The sequence below is a fragment of the Balaenoptera acutorostrata genome, chromosome 7, assembly GCF_949987535.1.
Source record: "Balaenoptera acutorostrata chromosome 7, mBalAcu1.1, whole genome shotgun sequence".
Taxonomy (NCBI): Eukaryota; Metazoa; Chordata; class Mammalia; order Artiodactyla; family Balaenopteridae; genus Balaenoptera; species Balaenoptera acutorostrata.
In genome coordinates, this window is record NC_080070.1 from 63,651,664 (window position 1) to 63,669,759 (window position 18,096).

General features: G+C 45.8%; 1 protein-coding gene across 17 annotated transcripts in view; it reads right to left on the reverse strand.

Moving 5' to 3' along the window:
• Positions 1–565: 565 nt before the first annotated feature.
• The window catches only part of ICA1 (islet cell autoantigen 1), a 143,665-nt gene continuing 126,134 nt past the window's right edge, over positions 566–18,096 (reverse strand). For 14 of the 17 annotated variants that reach the window (XM_057550189.1, XM_028168905.2, XM_057550183.1 and 11 more), the window contains 3 exons: positions 13,802–14,071; positions 3,649–3,738; positions 566–1,414 (listed from right to left, as the gene is read on the reverse strand). In XM_057550189.1, the coding sequence (XP_057406172.1) occupies positions 1,293–1,414; positions 3,649–3,738; positions 13,802–14,071 (482 nt within the window). In that variant the 3' untranslated portion in view covers positions 566–1,292. Of the gene's footprint in view, positions 1,415–3,648; positions 3,739–13,801; positions 14,072–18,096 lie in introns of those variants that run through there. The other 3 variants (XM_057550190.1, XM_057550185.1, XM_057550192.1) reach the window with 2 other exon arrangements.

An 18,096-nucleotide genomic window follows, 5' to 3' on the forward strand; every position in this document is an offset into this window, starting at 1 on the left:
TCTCCTCCCGCGCAGAGGGAGGAGCGCCTTCCGCAGGCCGGGCGCCAGGCTGGGTCTCCCCTGGGCTGGGCAGGCCCAGCGTCTCTGTGCACGTGGAGAAGTGGCCCCAGGAGACCCTTTAGGGGCTGGGGACTGAGGCTGCAGGAGCGCAGCTGCGCTCCTAACACCTCCCGGCCCAGCTGAGCTCGTAGAACCAAGGCCTGGCTAGTCCGTCGTAGACTCCGCCCCGACTCAGTGAAAGGCGTGGAACACGGGCTTCTGCGGACGTGTGTGGCCTCTCAGCCCCTCACCGGTGACACGGGCGGGAAGGAGAGGCACCAGCCCTGGGGTCTCCGACAAAGGTGGATTATCGGAGTCGCTTATGTGCCCACACGCAGAACTGCCGCCCTCACCCCTGCCCGCGCTGGCAAGAGTCCCCGCCCCTCCCCCACTGCCGGACCTGGGGGATGCATGGGTCACATTAGCAGCTTCATGCAGGTGGGACCCGTCCTTCTCCCCCGTCCCTCTCCAGCCTCTACTCCCACAGCACCTCCCCGCTGAGTCCACACGACAGACTCAACTTGACTTTGCGTGTCAAATATCTTTTCCGTTTAATTAAAAAAACAAAACAGTTAATGTCACAAGAGGCTCCAGAAATACATGCTTTTGAATTCCAGACATGGAGAGGACTAAAGGAGAGCTGGGATCTGCAGATATGGCTGCTTTCCGCAGAGGGATTTGTGCAGCCCCGACAAGCTCACTGCCCTTGAGAGAACCCACCGCACAGCAGGCAGGGGCTGTGGGACAGTCTTTGGTTGGCGGGAGCTTCACCCAGAGCTCTCCGAAGGTGGCTCGGCAGGAAGAGGGCGTCTCCCTACAGCCCCCCTCTAAGGGGGGACACAGGCAAGGGGGTACGAGAGGAGGCATTTAAGCCTCCCTAGCCTCCCGCTGCCTCTGAGGCTGTAGGACACCTTATTTAAACCTAACAAAAAGTAGGTTTGATTTGAACTTGGACCTCGTAGCAGCCCAGGGACACGTCGGCACGATGCAGTTGTGGGCGGGAAAACGGTGGGCCTGGAAACCGCTCCCAGACCACCCTGTATCGTCAGGTCCACATAGAGAACACACGGGAACCCTTTATACCAAATAAAAGTAAATAATTATACCAATATAAACAGGGCCTTTGACCCTTTCATTTTATTAAAATGGCACGTAAATATTAAAACAGCATACTGATCACTTCCTACATCTGCAAGCCCCCCGGGTGTGCTGATTTGGAGCCGCTTGTGGGCTCCTTCCTGGAGGCTGCAGACTCATGCATTCAGCAATTCATGTTCTTTGTCGGTTTTCCCAACAGCATCAGGATTTGATAATGGGTCGAGATCGGCAAAAAGGCTGAACCAGGCAGTCAGGTCCGAGGAGGGCTTGGCAGGCTCTGGGGAGAAAAGAGCAAACATGAGCACACCTACCTTGCTAACTCCCACCTCTGCCAGGCTGCAGGCAGGTGGGTCCAGGTGCATCTTGAAGAGGCAGGAAGCTCAATCTGACAAACCCCACTGCTCTTTGTCTCTAAGCCTTGTTAGGGTATTCCATGCCCCCCTGTTGGCCGGTTGGCTGAGTAACATTTTAAACCATGGTCTTTATACAGTTCAATGCACAGTGATCCTTTGTGTTAACCCACACCTGCACCTCCACCCAGCGATGGCCACAGCCCGCAGAGCTGCCTGAAACCCCAGGCCCCATGCTTCACCGCCACCAGGAAATATCAGTCATTTCAGAAATCACACTGAATGTCTCAAGAAGCAAGGTGCTTCCTGGAGGAATCTTTTCAAATCTGCTGGGTTAAGAGAAACACCGTGGTTACTCTTTTCAGCCTTCAAAGCAACAGGTCCAGAAGGGGGGAGGGGGGGAGGATGGCACCTAGGCCTGACTGCCCCTCTTCTCTCAAGGTCACTGCCTTCTTTAACCCTCTCCCATCAGAGGAAGGGGGCCTGTGACAGGCCTCCCCTTCCCCACTGGGCTCTAAATTGCCCCCATACCCCTTACACTCCAGCCTCAGTGGAACAGCCTTCAGCTGTCCTTTCACCAAACCACCTGTCTGTCCTAACTTCTTGAGTGCCACGATTACAGAGCCAAATTATTTTCCAGATGAGGAGAACATTTTCAAAAGAGCACCTGATGCAAGTGATTTACAAATAAGTTGGGGGCTCTTCTCTATATAAATCATTCCACATGAGAATCTAAGTTCATTGGCTTGGATGACCCACGCTTTTTTTTCTTTCTCCAACGGGTGGGAGTATCAAAAGCATGAAGTAAATGTCTCTCTGACAGGTTATCCTTCTAGCTGAGAGCAGCTAGGAATGTGCTTGCCATCTGGTTGAAAAGAGTCTCAAAAAATATTGGTAGCACAAGTTGCTAAAAGTGGTTATATGAGAGTGATAGAGAATATTGATGGGATTATACCAACATACACAGGGCTTTTAATCTTTTCGCTAAAAAGCACTTAAACATTAAGACAGTGTACTGATCACTTTATACTTCTGATTCTCCTCCCTTTGTTGTTCAAAGTCTCCTGTGGATATATTATTTTATAATGAGATAACAATGCCTCTATTACGGAGATAAGCTATTGCAAGCAAGACTAGTTAGTAACTGTGCAAGTTATTACTATGTAACATTAATTTCACATTGTGTGCAGTTAGCCCCCAAAACACTTGGTTTATTTTGATATGATAAATTGAGACTTCAGAGATCTCAATACAGCTTGGTGGGAGCGGGGGAGACATCATTTTTTTTTTAAAAAAAGGGAGTAATTTCTCTTTCTTTAGTCATGTAGGTCACACAAGGAAACTGTATGGGGCAAGATTGACTTAGGAGGATTAGTGGGTTCTTGATAGAGAATATCAAGATATCTTAGAGACAGCACCAGCGAAAACACTCTCCACAGCTCCCCTCCCCTTCCCAGCACCTTCCGATGGTGGGTGTGGCCCTGCTGTGAGGAGCCAGGTAACTACACCTCAGGGGTCCTCACATTCCCCAGACCTCCACTGCCGGAGGGAAAACCAGGTGCAACTATTTGCACAACACCCAAAAAACATCAAGGGAATGCTTTCTGATGATAATAAAATTGACACTTCCTTTAACTTCCTGTGGTCAACACAGGGAAAGTGGGTGATGACCAAAGAAAGAGAGAGAGCTGCAAATACAGATGAGATCTTCCTCAGGCAGATGTTTTGTCTCAAAAGAACAGATTTCACAAGCTCCAAAGGCCCTCTTTTGACAACTAAGACACCTGGCTCTTCCTGAAAAGCACTAACCAAATGCCTTGTCTGGTGGAAGCAATGGTATTTTCAGCTAAGGATCGCCAACCTCAGTGGGCTTTTCTCCCTTACTGTTGTCACCCAATCTTGGGAAGCACCCGGTCACATGGAGATAGATGTTTGAGTCTTCCTCATTAGATTTGATAGAGGGAGTTATGAATTAGGACATTAAGCCAGGAGAAAAGTTAGAATGTTAGTTCCTAGGATCATGCCGAACTCTCCACCCATGCAACCCCTCCTTTGAACCCAAGGTGCTCACATGGAAATTAGTAAAGAAATAAAGAAAAGGGTGTTAGGCCAGTGAAAATGAAGGCAACTGTCATTTAAGGGGGATAGAACACTGTATTACCTTTCACTGCAGGGCTACTGCCATTTGGACTGCTTGCCTTTGGTGCTGGCCGTGGAGGAGAAGTACGATTGACATTGCTCTCTGACAAGCCTAATGTTCAAAACCAGAGGTTGTTAGATCTAGGGAAGGGCAGTTACACTGCCCCATCAGTTCCTGGGGCACACACATGGCTCTCAACTCTGATGGCCTTCAAAGAGAGAGAGGAGGGTGGTGTGCAAAGACCCTTCTCCCATGTTCCTCATACCCGGAATATGTTTTAGGGGAGAGTGGATATGTATAATCATGCCCACCTTAAAAGTATGGGAAAATAGGGAAAAGACTGCATTTTGAAAAGCAAATGAGAAATTGCTAAGGTTAAAGCATTTTTGCTTTCACTTTTATACCCATTTTTCTTACCAAGTGACATCATTTCATGGTCACCCCAAAGATTATCAATAGTGTTGCAAGGAAATCAAGTGCCTTGTTTTCCTGTCACAAATGGGGAAAGCTTAAAAAAGTGAACACCATTAAATGTAGCAACAGAACTAGGGAATGGCTGGTCTTCTCTACTTCCAATATGATCCAGGTCATTTATTTTCCATACAGCTTATTTAAATTGGGAAGTTTAGTTAATACAGAGAAGTAAATGGTAGTCCAGTCCAAATATATGAGGGGAAAGAACATCCCCTTAACTTGATGTTGTACCCTTACAAATGACATTGATCTTGTCTAACCCACTGTTCTGAAAGGCCCCCTGTGCTCTGCCTGCCCCTAATGATTAAGAGGCATTCAGCAGTCCTGCTTTGGGGGAAGCAAGCCTAGTTTCCCCCCAGTATTTACTGTCTGTGCTGGATGTTCCAGCATGACTCATTTAATTTAGAACTTTACCATATACTTCTTTGCACGTCTGCTTTAATTCTTCATGTGTAAGTCCTGTCTTCTCAGTGAGACAGGGAACTGTTTCTTCAATGTGCTCCATAACACCTAATGTGGTACAGGTAGGTGTGTGTGGGTTAAGGCCATTGTTGATTCTCACTGTGAAACGTAGACCATCAGATGAGGCACCACTGTTGGGTCCAAATGGTTAAAACTGTATCCTTTCACTGGGATGCTCTGGTCGCAGTGTTTTCTACAGAAAAGGTTTTGTCTCTGATAAGGCCCCCATGAGACATCACGTTGAGATGGCAGAGTTCAGCTGGGGCAGTGAAACCAATTTCTGGAGCAAGCAAGCCACTCAGTATATGCCACAAAAATGATAAGATGTAATGCTGTTTGTTTACCCTACCATTCTAAGATTTGTGATAAGGGACCTAATTATAGAATCATACTATATTGATTAGCTTGTACTTTTGTCTCATCTCCTAGAGTTCTGAGCCCCTTGAAGGCAGGGACCATGTATTATTCATCTTTACATCCTTTAGTGCACTACCTGGCACACGATGGGTGTTGAAATTAAGATAAACTATTGAAGAACTCTTTTAAATCATGAGAAGTACACTTATGAAGCTTTGTTTTAAGAGATGGCAAAGCAGTGCTTGGCGCAGTAGATGCTATAATACTCACTGGTTGATTATTTCATTTTAGGCAAGTAAACACAAACGTCTCTATGAAGACTAACCAATGACAAATGAAACAGGTGGCCTGTGACCTATTTATTGGGTCTAAAATAATGAAAACATAGAGAGGGTTTAAAAAGTATTGTTATCCATTGGAAAGGTACTTGAACATGTTGTTAACATAATTCACAAACAACAAAAAGCACCAGATTTTAAAGGAACTTTTTGGGAAGATGGAAATGTTCTAACACTAGACAGTGGTGATGGCTGCACAATATAAATTTACCAGAAATCCTTGAACTGTTCTCTTACAATGGGTGAATTTCATGGTATGTAAATTATAGTTCAATAAAGCATTTTTTAAAAATGACCAGTATTTGGTGTAATCCAGGAGTAACATAACCTCCCTGTATCCTAGAAAATTGGCCCATGGGCATTTTCCTTCTAAACCCAAATCACATAAATAGTGGTAAATGTAAAAAGTTTAAATTGCAGTTTCATCGGGTGCCAAATAAAGCTCAAAGAGGTAGCATCTAACTGGGTCAATTTTACCTTTTTCCCTACAGTCCTCTTCTGGACACCAAATGTCAAGACCCACCTATGCTCTGCAGAGCCTGTGTAACTTTTCATCAACGCCTGCAGCCTGGCCTCCATCTCTTAGGGCAGTGGTTCGCAGAGTATGGTGCCCGTGCCACTGGCAGGGGCATCACCCACTGAATCAGAATTGCTGGGGGTGGAGCCCGGGGAAGCACAAACCCTTGGCAGCTGTCATGCAGTGTAGTGTGAGAGGGCCTGCCACAGATGGTCCCCAAGGAACTGCCACGGTCACCATCTCTGTTAGGATCAGGGTCATCTTGGTTGAAGCCAGAGCCGGGACAAGGAGAGAGGCCCTCCTCAGAGACAGAGAGGTCTGCTTTCAGGACCCCACCTCCCAGGTCCTGGGGCTTTAAGCTCCTTGACCTTGTCAGGCTCTCTGAGTTCAGGGAGGCCCACACTTCCAGAAAGACCCTGAACAGATGCAGAGAAAAGGCAGGTGAGGGGTATGGAAGTCCACCGCTCCAGGATCTCTGAATGCTATCTGATACAGTGAGAACACGAGAAAATTCTTCTCATTTCAAAAATATGCACATTTGTTTTTTAAAATGGCGGCAGAGAATGCTGGAAAAGAGGTGGTTCAACCATTGTCTTTTTCAGAGTATAAAGTGGAACACTTTCCTACAGGAGGCAGAAATAAAGCCACATACCAAAACGGAGCTCCCCTCACTTTATGTGATGGACATGTTCCCAAATGGCTATAAACAAATAAAATGACTGTACATCAAGTCATATTTTTAAAGTACCAGAAATACAAGTCGTATTTTTAAGCCTATAATTTAAAGGATTATAATGGCAGACTACTTTATAAAGACAGTGTCTTCTAATTGGATTCTTTGTAACTATGGATTTTTGAATATTGCTCATCTAAACACTCATGAACATGTGGAAGTGATATCTGGAGTATGACATGTGGAATCTATGGGTTTGGGGGCTTCTCTGCAGCAGAGGACATGGAGAAGGATAAGCGTAAAGACATCCCCCTTTGGGGACTAAGATGATGGGGAAAGTATACCTCCAAGTTTCCCATCACTGTTCCCTTGTCCCATAACGTGAAGCAGAAACAGCAGCCAGTTTGCCAAATCACAATCTCTCCTCAGAACAGCTATTAAGCATAAGTCTAACAATCCAACTATATGCACATGAGGGGAGAAAATGGTACAGTTGTGACACCAGCTATATACACATATTTTAAGCAAATACTAAGCTGAGCTGCAGTTTCACCCCCACTCATATCATTTTGGGAATTATTTAGGGGAGGGGTGCAACTAGGGTAATTATGGATGGAAGGCCAAGCCAGACTTCAAATGTCTTGGCTTCTATCAGGAAAAAAATGCTATTTAATGAGAACTTACTGTTGCTAATATTCCTGTAATTGCCATCAACTGTTCTCAAGTTGGTATTAATTAGTTGGCAGAGGCGTTTTTAACAGGAAGGTGTGGCTGGAAAGATGTCTCCCCATCTCAGAGAAATTGTTTCAGGAGATGGGTGGTGAAGAGTGGAGGCAGGAGAAGCTGAGAGCTCTGTGAGCAAGATGACGAGCCTAGCTGTCGGTTCCTGTGATATGTCAACTGTGCTACCCGTTTGCAGGAAACACATATAAAATTTTATTGGAGCAATCCTGCCCCCCTTTACTTACATAAGGGAAAATATAAATCAGCCAGAAATAACACCGGCCAGCTAGAGCAGCACGTAAAGCCAAAATAATACCACCCAGAATAGCACTTCACCATGAATGTAATATTTCACTAACTGGGAAAGCAAAAGCCCAGGCTGGGTTGATGAGCACAGCCCAGGGCGCTCTGGGGTGGGGTTGGCCATGAAGGGGAAAGTGGGAAGACCATGGTCTTGGTGGCCAAGCACCAGCCTGCTGTCCACACCTTCTCTGAGCCCCACTTTCCATACCTGCAAAGGGTGGATAAAAATTCCTGCCTCATTAGGTTGTTGTATGGATAAAATGGGATCTTGGTGGTGAAACGAGGGAATACGGAGGCTGTAAAGAACAGGCCCTTAATAAATCTGAGCTGAATCTCGATTTCTGTATAAGTTAGCAGACATGAGAACCAACCCCTGAGATTGTCTTAGGACTGTTTTCTTTCTAATTAGTGATTCAGTGTCAGTTGATCTCTCCCTTCCTTCTTGCCTGCCATCCATCCATCCATCTACCCATCCATCCAGATGTCTCTGTCGAACATCTTTTCTGGGCACTGAGCTATGATCGGGAAATATGATGGTAAGCAACACAAACATGGGCCCTGCCCATGACAACCTTAAAGCAGACAAAAAATTAAATCAATTTTACAATGAGGTGAAATAAGAGGAATGATTAAGTACTGGGTGTAAAGGGAATGGAGAGCAGAAACACCTAACACTGACTGCTGGGGGAGTCCCTGGATGAAATGACACTGGACAGGAGAACCTGCAGGATGAGAAGTTAGCCAAGCAGAACAATCATCATGACCATGCAGGTGGGTGGAGTGGTCCGAGAGGAGGGGAGAGTCAGACTCCCTGGAGTCCAGCTTACAGACGTAATAAATACATGGTTCTCCAGCTGAACAAGGTCATTGAGTCATGCTAAGTAAAGGCGTGGGGGGTATGGGCAGTGATGAGACCGGGGCAGGCCTTAAAGGACTCTGTAAGCCAAGCTGAGGAGTTTAGACCTTATGTGAATGGTGGATAAAACCACAACAGCTTGGCAAGTCATGAGACCTTTCTGGGGTCCCTTGATTTCCTCATCTATAAAGTGAGGGTAGAGTAGATGGTCACCAAGGTTCCTTCGATGCACTAACGGAGGCACTTAAATTCTGCAGATACCCAAGAGCTGGGGACGTGCCCAGCAGGCTTAGAAAGTGCTGCTTCTTTGATGGAACAAACAACGCCAATGGCTCACGCTCTGTGTTCAGGTTATCTTTAAATGCGGGCCCGTAGCCTTTTCTTTCACATTATTCCATTTGAGTCCTGGAAATATGTTAGCCTGGAGCAAGGCTAAGCCAGAAACAGCAAGAGGAGAGCTCTGGTTGAGGAAAGGTAAATCTAAGAGAATGATCACGCTAAGCTTTCCATTACATTAGCTTTAAATGGAAACCCACCCAGATGGCAAGAGCACCTCGGAATGAGGTAAAACAAAAGAATATCCAGAAGGAACAAAGGGCTGTATGTTTGTGAGAATCTGGAACAAGACTCCTCACTTTGGTTTCCAGAATCCTAAATTAAAAGATGTCCTGGTGCACTTACTTTGAGGAGATGGTTATCTTTTCAGTATCAGCGTCTGTTTCGAAATTAAATTTTGGATGTTGGTGGGGAATTAAGAAGAATGTTTAATGAGGCCCATCAGCCTTGCCGGGTCTCTACCTCAGGCAGCCCCTCTGGCTGGCCCTCTTCCTACTCACTTTAAGAGGCCTCAGGAAGGTACAATTTTCTCATCACTGTATGACACAGAAAACCCCAGCCCCTATCATGCTGGCAACTTCAGAAACCCTTAGAAAGTCTAGCTAAAATTAACTCCTTCAAATTTTTTAGCACAACTTGATCCTAAATGTAAGTTCCTTTGTTTTGCTCTCCTAGAGGTTGAAGTAGGTGGGGGAAGGAAGATATAATTGTTCTCTTACTAAATCCCCCTTCCTTTCTACTTCCCCAGAGCAAAGGAGAAGAGTGAGGACAAAGGCCAAAAAAGAGAGGAAGGCAGGGCTTCCCTGGTGGCGCAGTGGTTGAGGGTCTGCCTGCCGGTGCAGGGGACAGGGGTTTGGGCCCTGGTCTGGGGGGATCCCGCGTGCCGCGGAGCGGCTGGGCCCGTGGGCCACAGCTGCTGGGCCTGCGCGTCTGGAGCCTGTGCTCCGCGACGGTGAGGGGCCTGCGCACCGCGGTGGAGAGTGGCCCCCGCTTGCCGCAACTGGAGAGGGCCCTTGCACAGAGGCTGGGACTCAACATAGCCAAAAGATAAATAAATAAATAAATAAATAAATTTAAAAAAAAAAGAGAGGAAGGCAGAGGAGAACAGAGAGATAAGGAGGCGAGAAGACTGAAGAGGTGGAGGAGGGAGGGGGAGGGAGGGGAGGGAGGGGGAGGGGGAGGGAGGGGGAGGGAGGGGAGGGAGGGGGAGGGGGGAGGGAGGAGGAGGGAGGGGAGTGCAGAAAGGCGCTGAGGTATCTGCGGCTGTGGCCTGGAGCCACCCACCTCTGTCCTGTGAACACTGCCCCTGAGGATACAGCTCTGCCTGGACCTTACAAAGAGCTACAAAGGCGGTGGGGAGACTGAGCTAGACAGCACTACAGTGAATGAGGGGGCGATGGCTAGCACAGGCGAAGATTTTGCAGACAATCTCGATTTCATATATTCTATCCTGGAACGTCACCCAACTTTTGTGGTTGACTCAACCCTGCCTTCCCACACCCACATGCCTCCTCCACGACTGCGTGGTTTCCCCCGTCCCTGTGCACACCCAGGAAGCCCAGAGCCAGGATAACAGTCTTTACAAGTCCTGCTCCTCCAGAAGCACCCAAGGCAAGGCCTGAGGGAGCCCGTCTGGGAATCGCGTTTGCCGTCAGAGACATGGTACTTGGAGGCAACAGAACAGAATGGGGAAAGGCATGGATTCCGGAGTCCGGTGGCTCAGGCCCACAATCCGGCCTGCCTCCTACCAGAGGTATGATCTCGGGCAAATTACTTACTGCCCTGTTCCTCAGTTTCCCAGGCTGTAAGTTGGAGATGATGCCAGTACCTGCCTGGGAAGGGTGTGGTGAGGATGAAGTAAGTTAACACACGTAAAGCACATGGGAGTGCTTGGCCCACAGCGCACGCCATAGGGACTGCTGGTTCTTATTATTTTACCACGATAAAGGGCAAAGTCACAGAAGCAAACAGTTTTAGACTTCAGCATCTCTGAAGTAGGGGTTAACCCGGGGATAAGAAGATGACATTTGTGGAAAAGTAGAAAGCTCCTTCAGATGACTTGGGTCTCTCCTGATAGATTATTTAGTGAGTCTAATACCTCGTATTACAGATGAGAAGGCAAAGGCCCAGAGAATGAGTAGCCTGACCAATTGCTGCAAAGTGAATGCAGGGAAGGGAGTTTACAGAATAAAACCCAGGCTCTGAACTCCCTACCACTGTTTGCCTCGCTGAGCCAATATGCCAATGAGCCTTTCTACTCCACGTTTAGTTTGACTACTTACTTATTTCAGTGGTTTATTTAATTTAGTTTTTGAGATGATCTGAATAATCAGGGGAAGTAGTTTCAATATGAGGTGTCAAAAGTTTAATGATTATTTAGATTCTTTTGCAATTCATGTGCATAGATGGATTTTCTAGACCATGGATGCAATGGGAAAAAATCTAGAGCCAACATCCACCTTTTGCTCTTTTTTTAGGAGGTTGGAGGGAGTCCTGACAAAAGCACAGAATATGGTTAGAACTGGATTACATGATCAATCATCAAAGCAGGGAGCCCACTCTTTATCTGTACATGTGTTTTGAAGGTTTCCTGAATCAGAGGGCAGCACTGGGGCAGAATTGTTGGGGGTGCCTGCTGGGAACCTGTAGGTGTATAGAAGCTGAATGGGCTTCCTCTTTAAAACACTGAAGTTCACTTTTTTTTCTGTCATTTTGAGTTCCATAGACATTCAATTTATGGCTGTTGGCATGCAAAGGAAACAGGATAACTCAGAGGTTACAAAATAACTCCTTTAACATTGATCTTGATAGAATCCCAGCAGAGGAAAGGAAACTTTTAGCAGCCAGAATGGTCCCTTTATGGTAAATCAATTCATGTCCATCCTTGGTCCAAGATGCTGTGATGGTTCCGAGTTCTTCCAAAGGCTATGAGGCCCTATGTGGCCCTACCTGTCTCCTCTCCAAGTGCCTCTCTCTCTCGCTCCAACCCCAGTGCTCCTCCTGCAGACCCTCAACCATACCTGATCTACCCCGTCATTCCCCCAACACTACCTCTGGCTCTACTTTTTCCTTTTCTCCATATCGTTGGTCACTTTCTAAGCTACAATGTAATTTTATTATGTTTACTGTTCATTATCTCCTCTCCATTAGAATATGAGTTCCAGGAAGGCAGAAGCCTTGTCTGTTTTGTTCTCAGGTGAATCACCAGTGCCTGGCACCCAGAGGACTCGATAAATATTTGTTGGACAAATGAGAAACTTGCTAAAGTGCTACTGGGGCAGTAACCTCCACTGAGACTCTGTTTGCCTGAGAAATAAATGGCCTCCCTTTGAAGTACCTCTTTCTCTTTCCATAGTGCGAGCTTGCATCTCTCTTGCCGTCAGATCACCTCCCTCCTTAGACCCAAGTGTGGTCGTGTGCATTTCTCCTGGCCATGGGGCAAGGCTGAAGTGCAAAGCCCACAGCCACCACACTTGTCCTAGCTCTCAGGCGGAGCTCTGGGGACAGCGCCCTGGGCCTGAGCTGAGATATTCTTGCTCCACCTGCTCAGGAAGAGGGCGTGTGGCTCTGACTTCTCAGTGTCAGCCTGGGGCGCTCACAATAGAGTGACACTTGGCCACACCAGCGAGGGAGGAGCACTGCCACCACTGCTCCTGGGCAGCAGCAGGGGCCCTGGTGTCTCCAAAGCTGGGGACCCCAGGGGGATTCATCCTCCAGCACAGCTGGAGAGTCTCCAGCAGCCCCCAGCTCTGAGCTGTGGATCCCGCTCCGGCCCCTGCCTCTCCCGACTCTCCCACGCCTTGTTAGTGCCTCTGCCACAGGTGGGTGGTGGTGAAACCCAGTCTTTGTCAGCCTTGCTCGTCTGAGGTCCCAGCAAAAGAGGTGGTGAAACCCAGGGGTGAAACTCGGGGCAGAGACGTAGTTTTGGATTGCAGTTATCCCTCCTATCTCTAACTCCATTACTGAGAATAAATGAGATGGCTACAAAATAGGACTCAAAAAGGAAGGTGAAAGGAATCATGTATTTCATAAAAAAAGAGTGAAGACTTTTCTTTTGGTCTTGCCTACCAACTCTTGCCATGTCCATGATCTCATCTCCAAAGACCTGAGGTTTTTGTTTTTTTAATTTAATAGCCCATAATTACTTAATCATTCCAGCTCTGCCACTTGTTCTCAGCTTTAAGTGCCAGATAAACACGCTGTTTATTAAGGAGATAGCCTAAATTCATGGAAAAACCAAAACAATTTGAGAATCTCTTAACAGTGATTCCTGTCTTACAATTAAAGCATGAAAGGAGGAAAAAAAGTGTTGAAATACTAAAATGGTTTCCTTCTCAAGGTTTGTTTGCTTAGAAACTCAAACTTAAAAATTTAAATTTCAACCTGAGTGTTAGTTTTTGCACTCGAAATCAATGTGCTCTCCACATCAGCAATTCTTAACCAGCATGTGGGCTGCTGGTGAGCCTCGGAGTACCTTAAACCCTTACCAATGCTGCCGACCACTTTTGATTAGTGTGAAAACTCTACTTCTGCTGCGGTCGGGCTTCGGGGACTGTTGGGCCATGTGTTTCAGGCAGAACAGGAACAGCTGAGCTGAGGGCATACTCAGGGTACTGGTGAGGCCGGATGGAGAGGTAAAAAGCACCCAGAAAGCTCCATGTCTATGGGAACGTGGAGAATGTTGCCTCATGAGTATGTGGGAGAACTCAGCTAGGGTGATGGCCAGGAAGAGATGGCGAAGTCAACAAGCCACAACCGTGAAGGCAATCTGAACCCTCAAGTGTGCCATGAAAAAGTCTAAAATCAAAGTAAGACAGTAAGACTGAGAACCGCCCCTCTAGCCTTTGATTAATAGGAAATGTGAACAGGAGGAGAAAATTATGCGAAGAAATAGATTTTAAACCCTAATACATATCTTAAAGCTGGAACGTGATCCTGAAATTTGAGCTAAAGAGTCACTGCATGTAAAAGGAAAATTTAAAAACCAAAAAAAAAAAAAAAAAGACACCGGCTATAAGATAAAACCCAGAAAACATTAAAAAAAAGATAAGGAAAAATCTGCCATTGGATTTCAAAAAACAAAAAACGAAAAATGAACCAACAAAAAAACCCATTTCAATCCCTGTGGTACATACCTTCCAGTGAGGCCTGTAAGTCTTTCATATTTTGATCTAGAAGCTGTGAAGGAAGGAATCCTGAGCCTGTCTGGGGCTTGGGGTCTGGCTCTCCTGGGGCCGCAGTGGGTGCTGGCTCCTTCAGCCGACCGTCTCCAAACACAGCAGCCCACTCTTTGCTGAACTCGCCCTCTTCCAGGGAGGAAGCGTTGAAGATTTCACTCAACAGCAGCAGGTCATCTTTGTCAGCACCTTCAGGTTCCGGGGTCCCTGCCATTGGGCCCAGGCAAGCTGATCAAAGCAACAGAACACGAAACACATCACCACCAAGGGCCCAGGCCCTAGGGAATAAATGTAGTGGGGGCTGGGATGGGACAGACCAGGTGATGGCTAGATTTTTTTAAAAGTTCATCAAAATATAAATTAATCCCCTTATAGCCTCTCAAGAAATTTTGGAATTAAATTTCTAGTCCCATTGAAACCAAGCAATACCCTGTGAAGACTTCCTGGGGACAGCCCCACCCCCCATGTCCCCTTCCTCTTGTTTGTATAAAAGCTTTAGTCTCCTAGGCCTTCCCAGAGTTTGAAAGAGCAAATTTAATCAGAGAAGTAAAAAAACAAAAACAAAAACAAAGGAACACAGTCAAACAAGACAAAATAATAATAGCTGAGCCATAAAACAAAGTCAAAGACCTTTAGTTTCTCCTCAAGGGTTATAGATAATATCCTGAGCCATATCCTTGAGTTGTTTTACAGATACTAAAACCCCCACCCAGTGGAGGAAGTTAACTACATGCTGACCACCAGCATGTGGACGGGTTGGAACCAGAAGGTTGATGACTGAGATTCCTGTAACATCACCTCGTTACCTTACCATCAACCAATCAGAGAACTGTGTATGAGTCGATCAGACACCCTGCAAGCCACACCCCTAAGCTTGCATTTAAAACCCTTTCACTAAAAGCCATCGTGGAGTTCTGGTCTTTTGAGCATGAGCTGCCCGTCCTCCTTGCTTGGCTCTATAATAAATGCTGTACTCTCCTTCACCGCAACCTGGTGTCAGTAAATTGGCTTTGCTGCTAGTTGGGCAAGTGGACCCTTGTTTAGTTCTCACTCACTCTCTTTCCTTCAAAGCAAGTCCAGTTTATGAGCATCATTAGAATTGCATTGAAATAGTTTCCACAAAATTCTAGTGTTGGTTTCTCCTTAATATAAAAGCACATTTACCACCAATACATTTCTCAGACGTGAAACAAAGCCAGGATTGAAGGCATGTTGGAGATCTTAGTTCCTTGTTTGTATAGCTTCCCAAATCTTCCCACACAAGCCCTAAATTCACAACCAACGCACCATGTGGCAGCCTGCTCTGCCATCCAGGATGAGAAGGGGAGCCTCACCATGCCAAGACTGACCCAGGGAGATGGGAGCAGAGGTATCAGGAAGTCTAACAATGACCAAGAAAGACATCCTTGCTTCCTGTCTCATTTGAGGCACCCCAACTGCATAAAGCAAAGGAAAAGCGGGTCTGGTTTGCCTGAGGGCAGTGGTGAAAGAATGACAGGAAAACAGGGCAAATCACACACAGAACCACTAGAGGATGAGCTTCACAGACTAAAGACACAGCCCTGGAGGGTTGGAGTGAGCACTGGACCAAAGGAGGAGCCCCTGGACCATCCTTTACTTGCTGTGTGACTTTGGCAAGACCCTTAACCCCTCTGGGTCTCTGTTTTCTCATCTATAAAATTTTATTAATAATGCCCACTTGAATATCATCAGGAAGATCAAAAGAAATACAACTGAAACCTCATTGTCAGTCCAGAAGAAAGACTTTAGAGATTCATTCTTACAATATGAACACTGACAAACTACTAAATAGTGAGTACAAGTAGAATGGGGGCATTACTATCACAAATCCTATAACCTTTCATTGAGTTTTCCACATATTTTGAAAACCAAGAATTGATGATTTTTTTTAACTCTGGCTTTGTTATGGTGTCTAATTGCCACTTGGAAACTACAAACATTTTTGTTGTTAAGTCATGAAGAGAGGGAACAATCATGATTTATATTTTCTCTGAGCTAGATGGTAATGCTAACACTGTCATATTAAGTGAGATGAACAGGTTTCCCTCAAATATATGAGATAATTTTTAAAAAGCCTTCACATGAATTAGATAAAGCTCTTATATCTCTGTCGGCTTTACTGGATCTATTTTCAACAACACTTTATAGAAAGATCTATGATAGAGGGGATTTTGGATGTGCTGTTCAGACTGGCTATCCATCAGGGAGGGGAGGGGTCCAGGCATGCTCATATCACTGTGGTTTAAAAATAGTGGCGAAATACCACCTTAATTGGACAGCTGTCTAATTTAAGCATTCTTCTTGCTTGTGTTATCACAGAGGTTTGCACTAAGATATAGCCTGTAGGTGTGGTGGTGAGAAGATTGGGAAAATGGCATTTTACTAAACAGGCTTCCGAGACAGTTCTGTAGTGACAGAGTAGTGCAGGAACCACTTAGGCCTGTGCGTGGTAGGGAAGGCAGGGCAGGAGAGGTGACGCAGCTCACCGCTGTGAACAAAGGAAGGAACCTCGGCTGTGACAGGGTGTGTCCATCAACATGCATTTGGGTGTCCTTCCTCCCTCTCCCTCAGTCTCTCTCAGCATCACCCTTTTTACATCTATTAACTTCACGAATCTCTGTACTTCCTACTTTCAGTTGGGACCTGAGTGCCCAAATCTTTTCTCATGGTTTACTTTCTAGCCTGACTGAAACCAGATGATTGCTGAACCAAACTCCTTTTATTGGAACCAATTCAAGTCGATGTACAGACCCTAGAGAAACAGATGACTTTAAACGAACATTGAAAATTATGTGCATTCCTCCCAAAGTCACTTTACAGCTCTCCACTGAGTCAAACCCTGGGGGAGCCTTCGTTGCTTTCATCTAGATGTCAATACAGGGAAAATCACAACCAACATTAGCAACTACAAATAATAAACCTTGAGAGCCTTTCAGAAATAACCACAGACTGGAAGAGCTCTTTGTGTTTACTGTTTCGGTTTTGTGAGACGGCATTTAGAGTAGACCTCTTTGGGTTTTGCTAACTTACTATCCCTTTCCTCCTCCTCTTTAGTTTCCCTTTGGGGAGACACCTTCTCCTCTGATCCTGGTGAGATACCACTTAAGATGCCTCACCACCTCATCCCAGGTGGATGTGTGACCTAGGCTGGCCAGAGTCTTTCATTTCTCAGGGCATGGTGACTGGCTCAGGGATGGGCATATGCCAGAGGCTTCCCTGAGTTTGGAATATGGAAGCTGGAAGGAAGAAGGGCTCTCTTCTTTGGGATTCTAAGTTCTAAAGATGCAGAGTTGAGGCTCCCAGTGATGACAGAGCCAACCAGGGAGGGAAGAGTTAGAAACAGAATCCTGACAACCCTGTTTAAGCCCCTGGATACAGCCTTGCTTAAAGTCAATCCACCTAAGTTACATGGACCAATATCCATACATTCTTTTATTTTCTTTTAATTTTAAAGCTAAACTATTTAGAGAAGGATTTCTATTACTTCCAACCAAATGATTCCCAACTAATAATCTATCCTATCCAACTCAAATTTAGTGACTGAAATAAGAAAAGGACCCACGGGGAGGATGATACCGTCCAAAGCTAGTTCTGAATTGAGATTTAGTCTAAGGTCTACCATTGAATGTGGCCTATTACTTAGTGTCCTGGTTATTTAACAGTTAAAGCAGGCTGCACTGTGGATATTTTCTCTTTTAAGAAAACTTGTTAGCTGAAAGCAATGAAACTGACAATGACTTGAACCTGAAAACAGGGAAACCTCCTAATTATTGCCCGGATAATTAAGATGCTTGAAATTACTGTACATAACTTGTAAGAAAATTACAAGTAGAAAAGGACAGGTTTAGGTCTGTAACCAGACAAGTCAAGACTTGAAAAATAACACTAGTCAGTTGGCTCTTAAGAATCATGCTATCATTTTCTTTGGAAATAATTCAACTCAACTGTGAGAAAATGAGGACACACAGAGATACGATAAGCTCTTTGAGAGAAGCCTGGTGAGAGTTACAACTGGAGTCACAGCCTCCACCGTGTAGATGAGCAAGCTTTGCTCCTGGGTTACGGAGCCCCACCCTGCCTTTGTCTTAAAGAATGAACAAAGAGATCGCAGGGGCCAAATCCACAGATACTCCTCCCAGCCCCCTTCATGCCCTTGCTGGCTCTCAAGTCTCCATGTTTACTTTCCTATCAGTAACCCAACCGCAGATATTACTACAAAAAAAAAGGGCAAC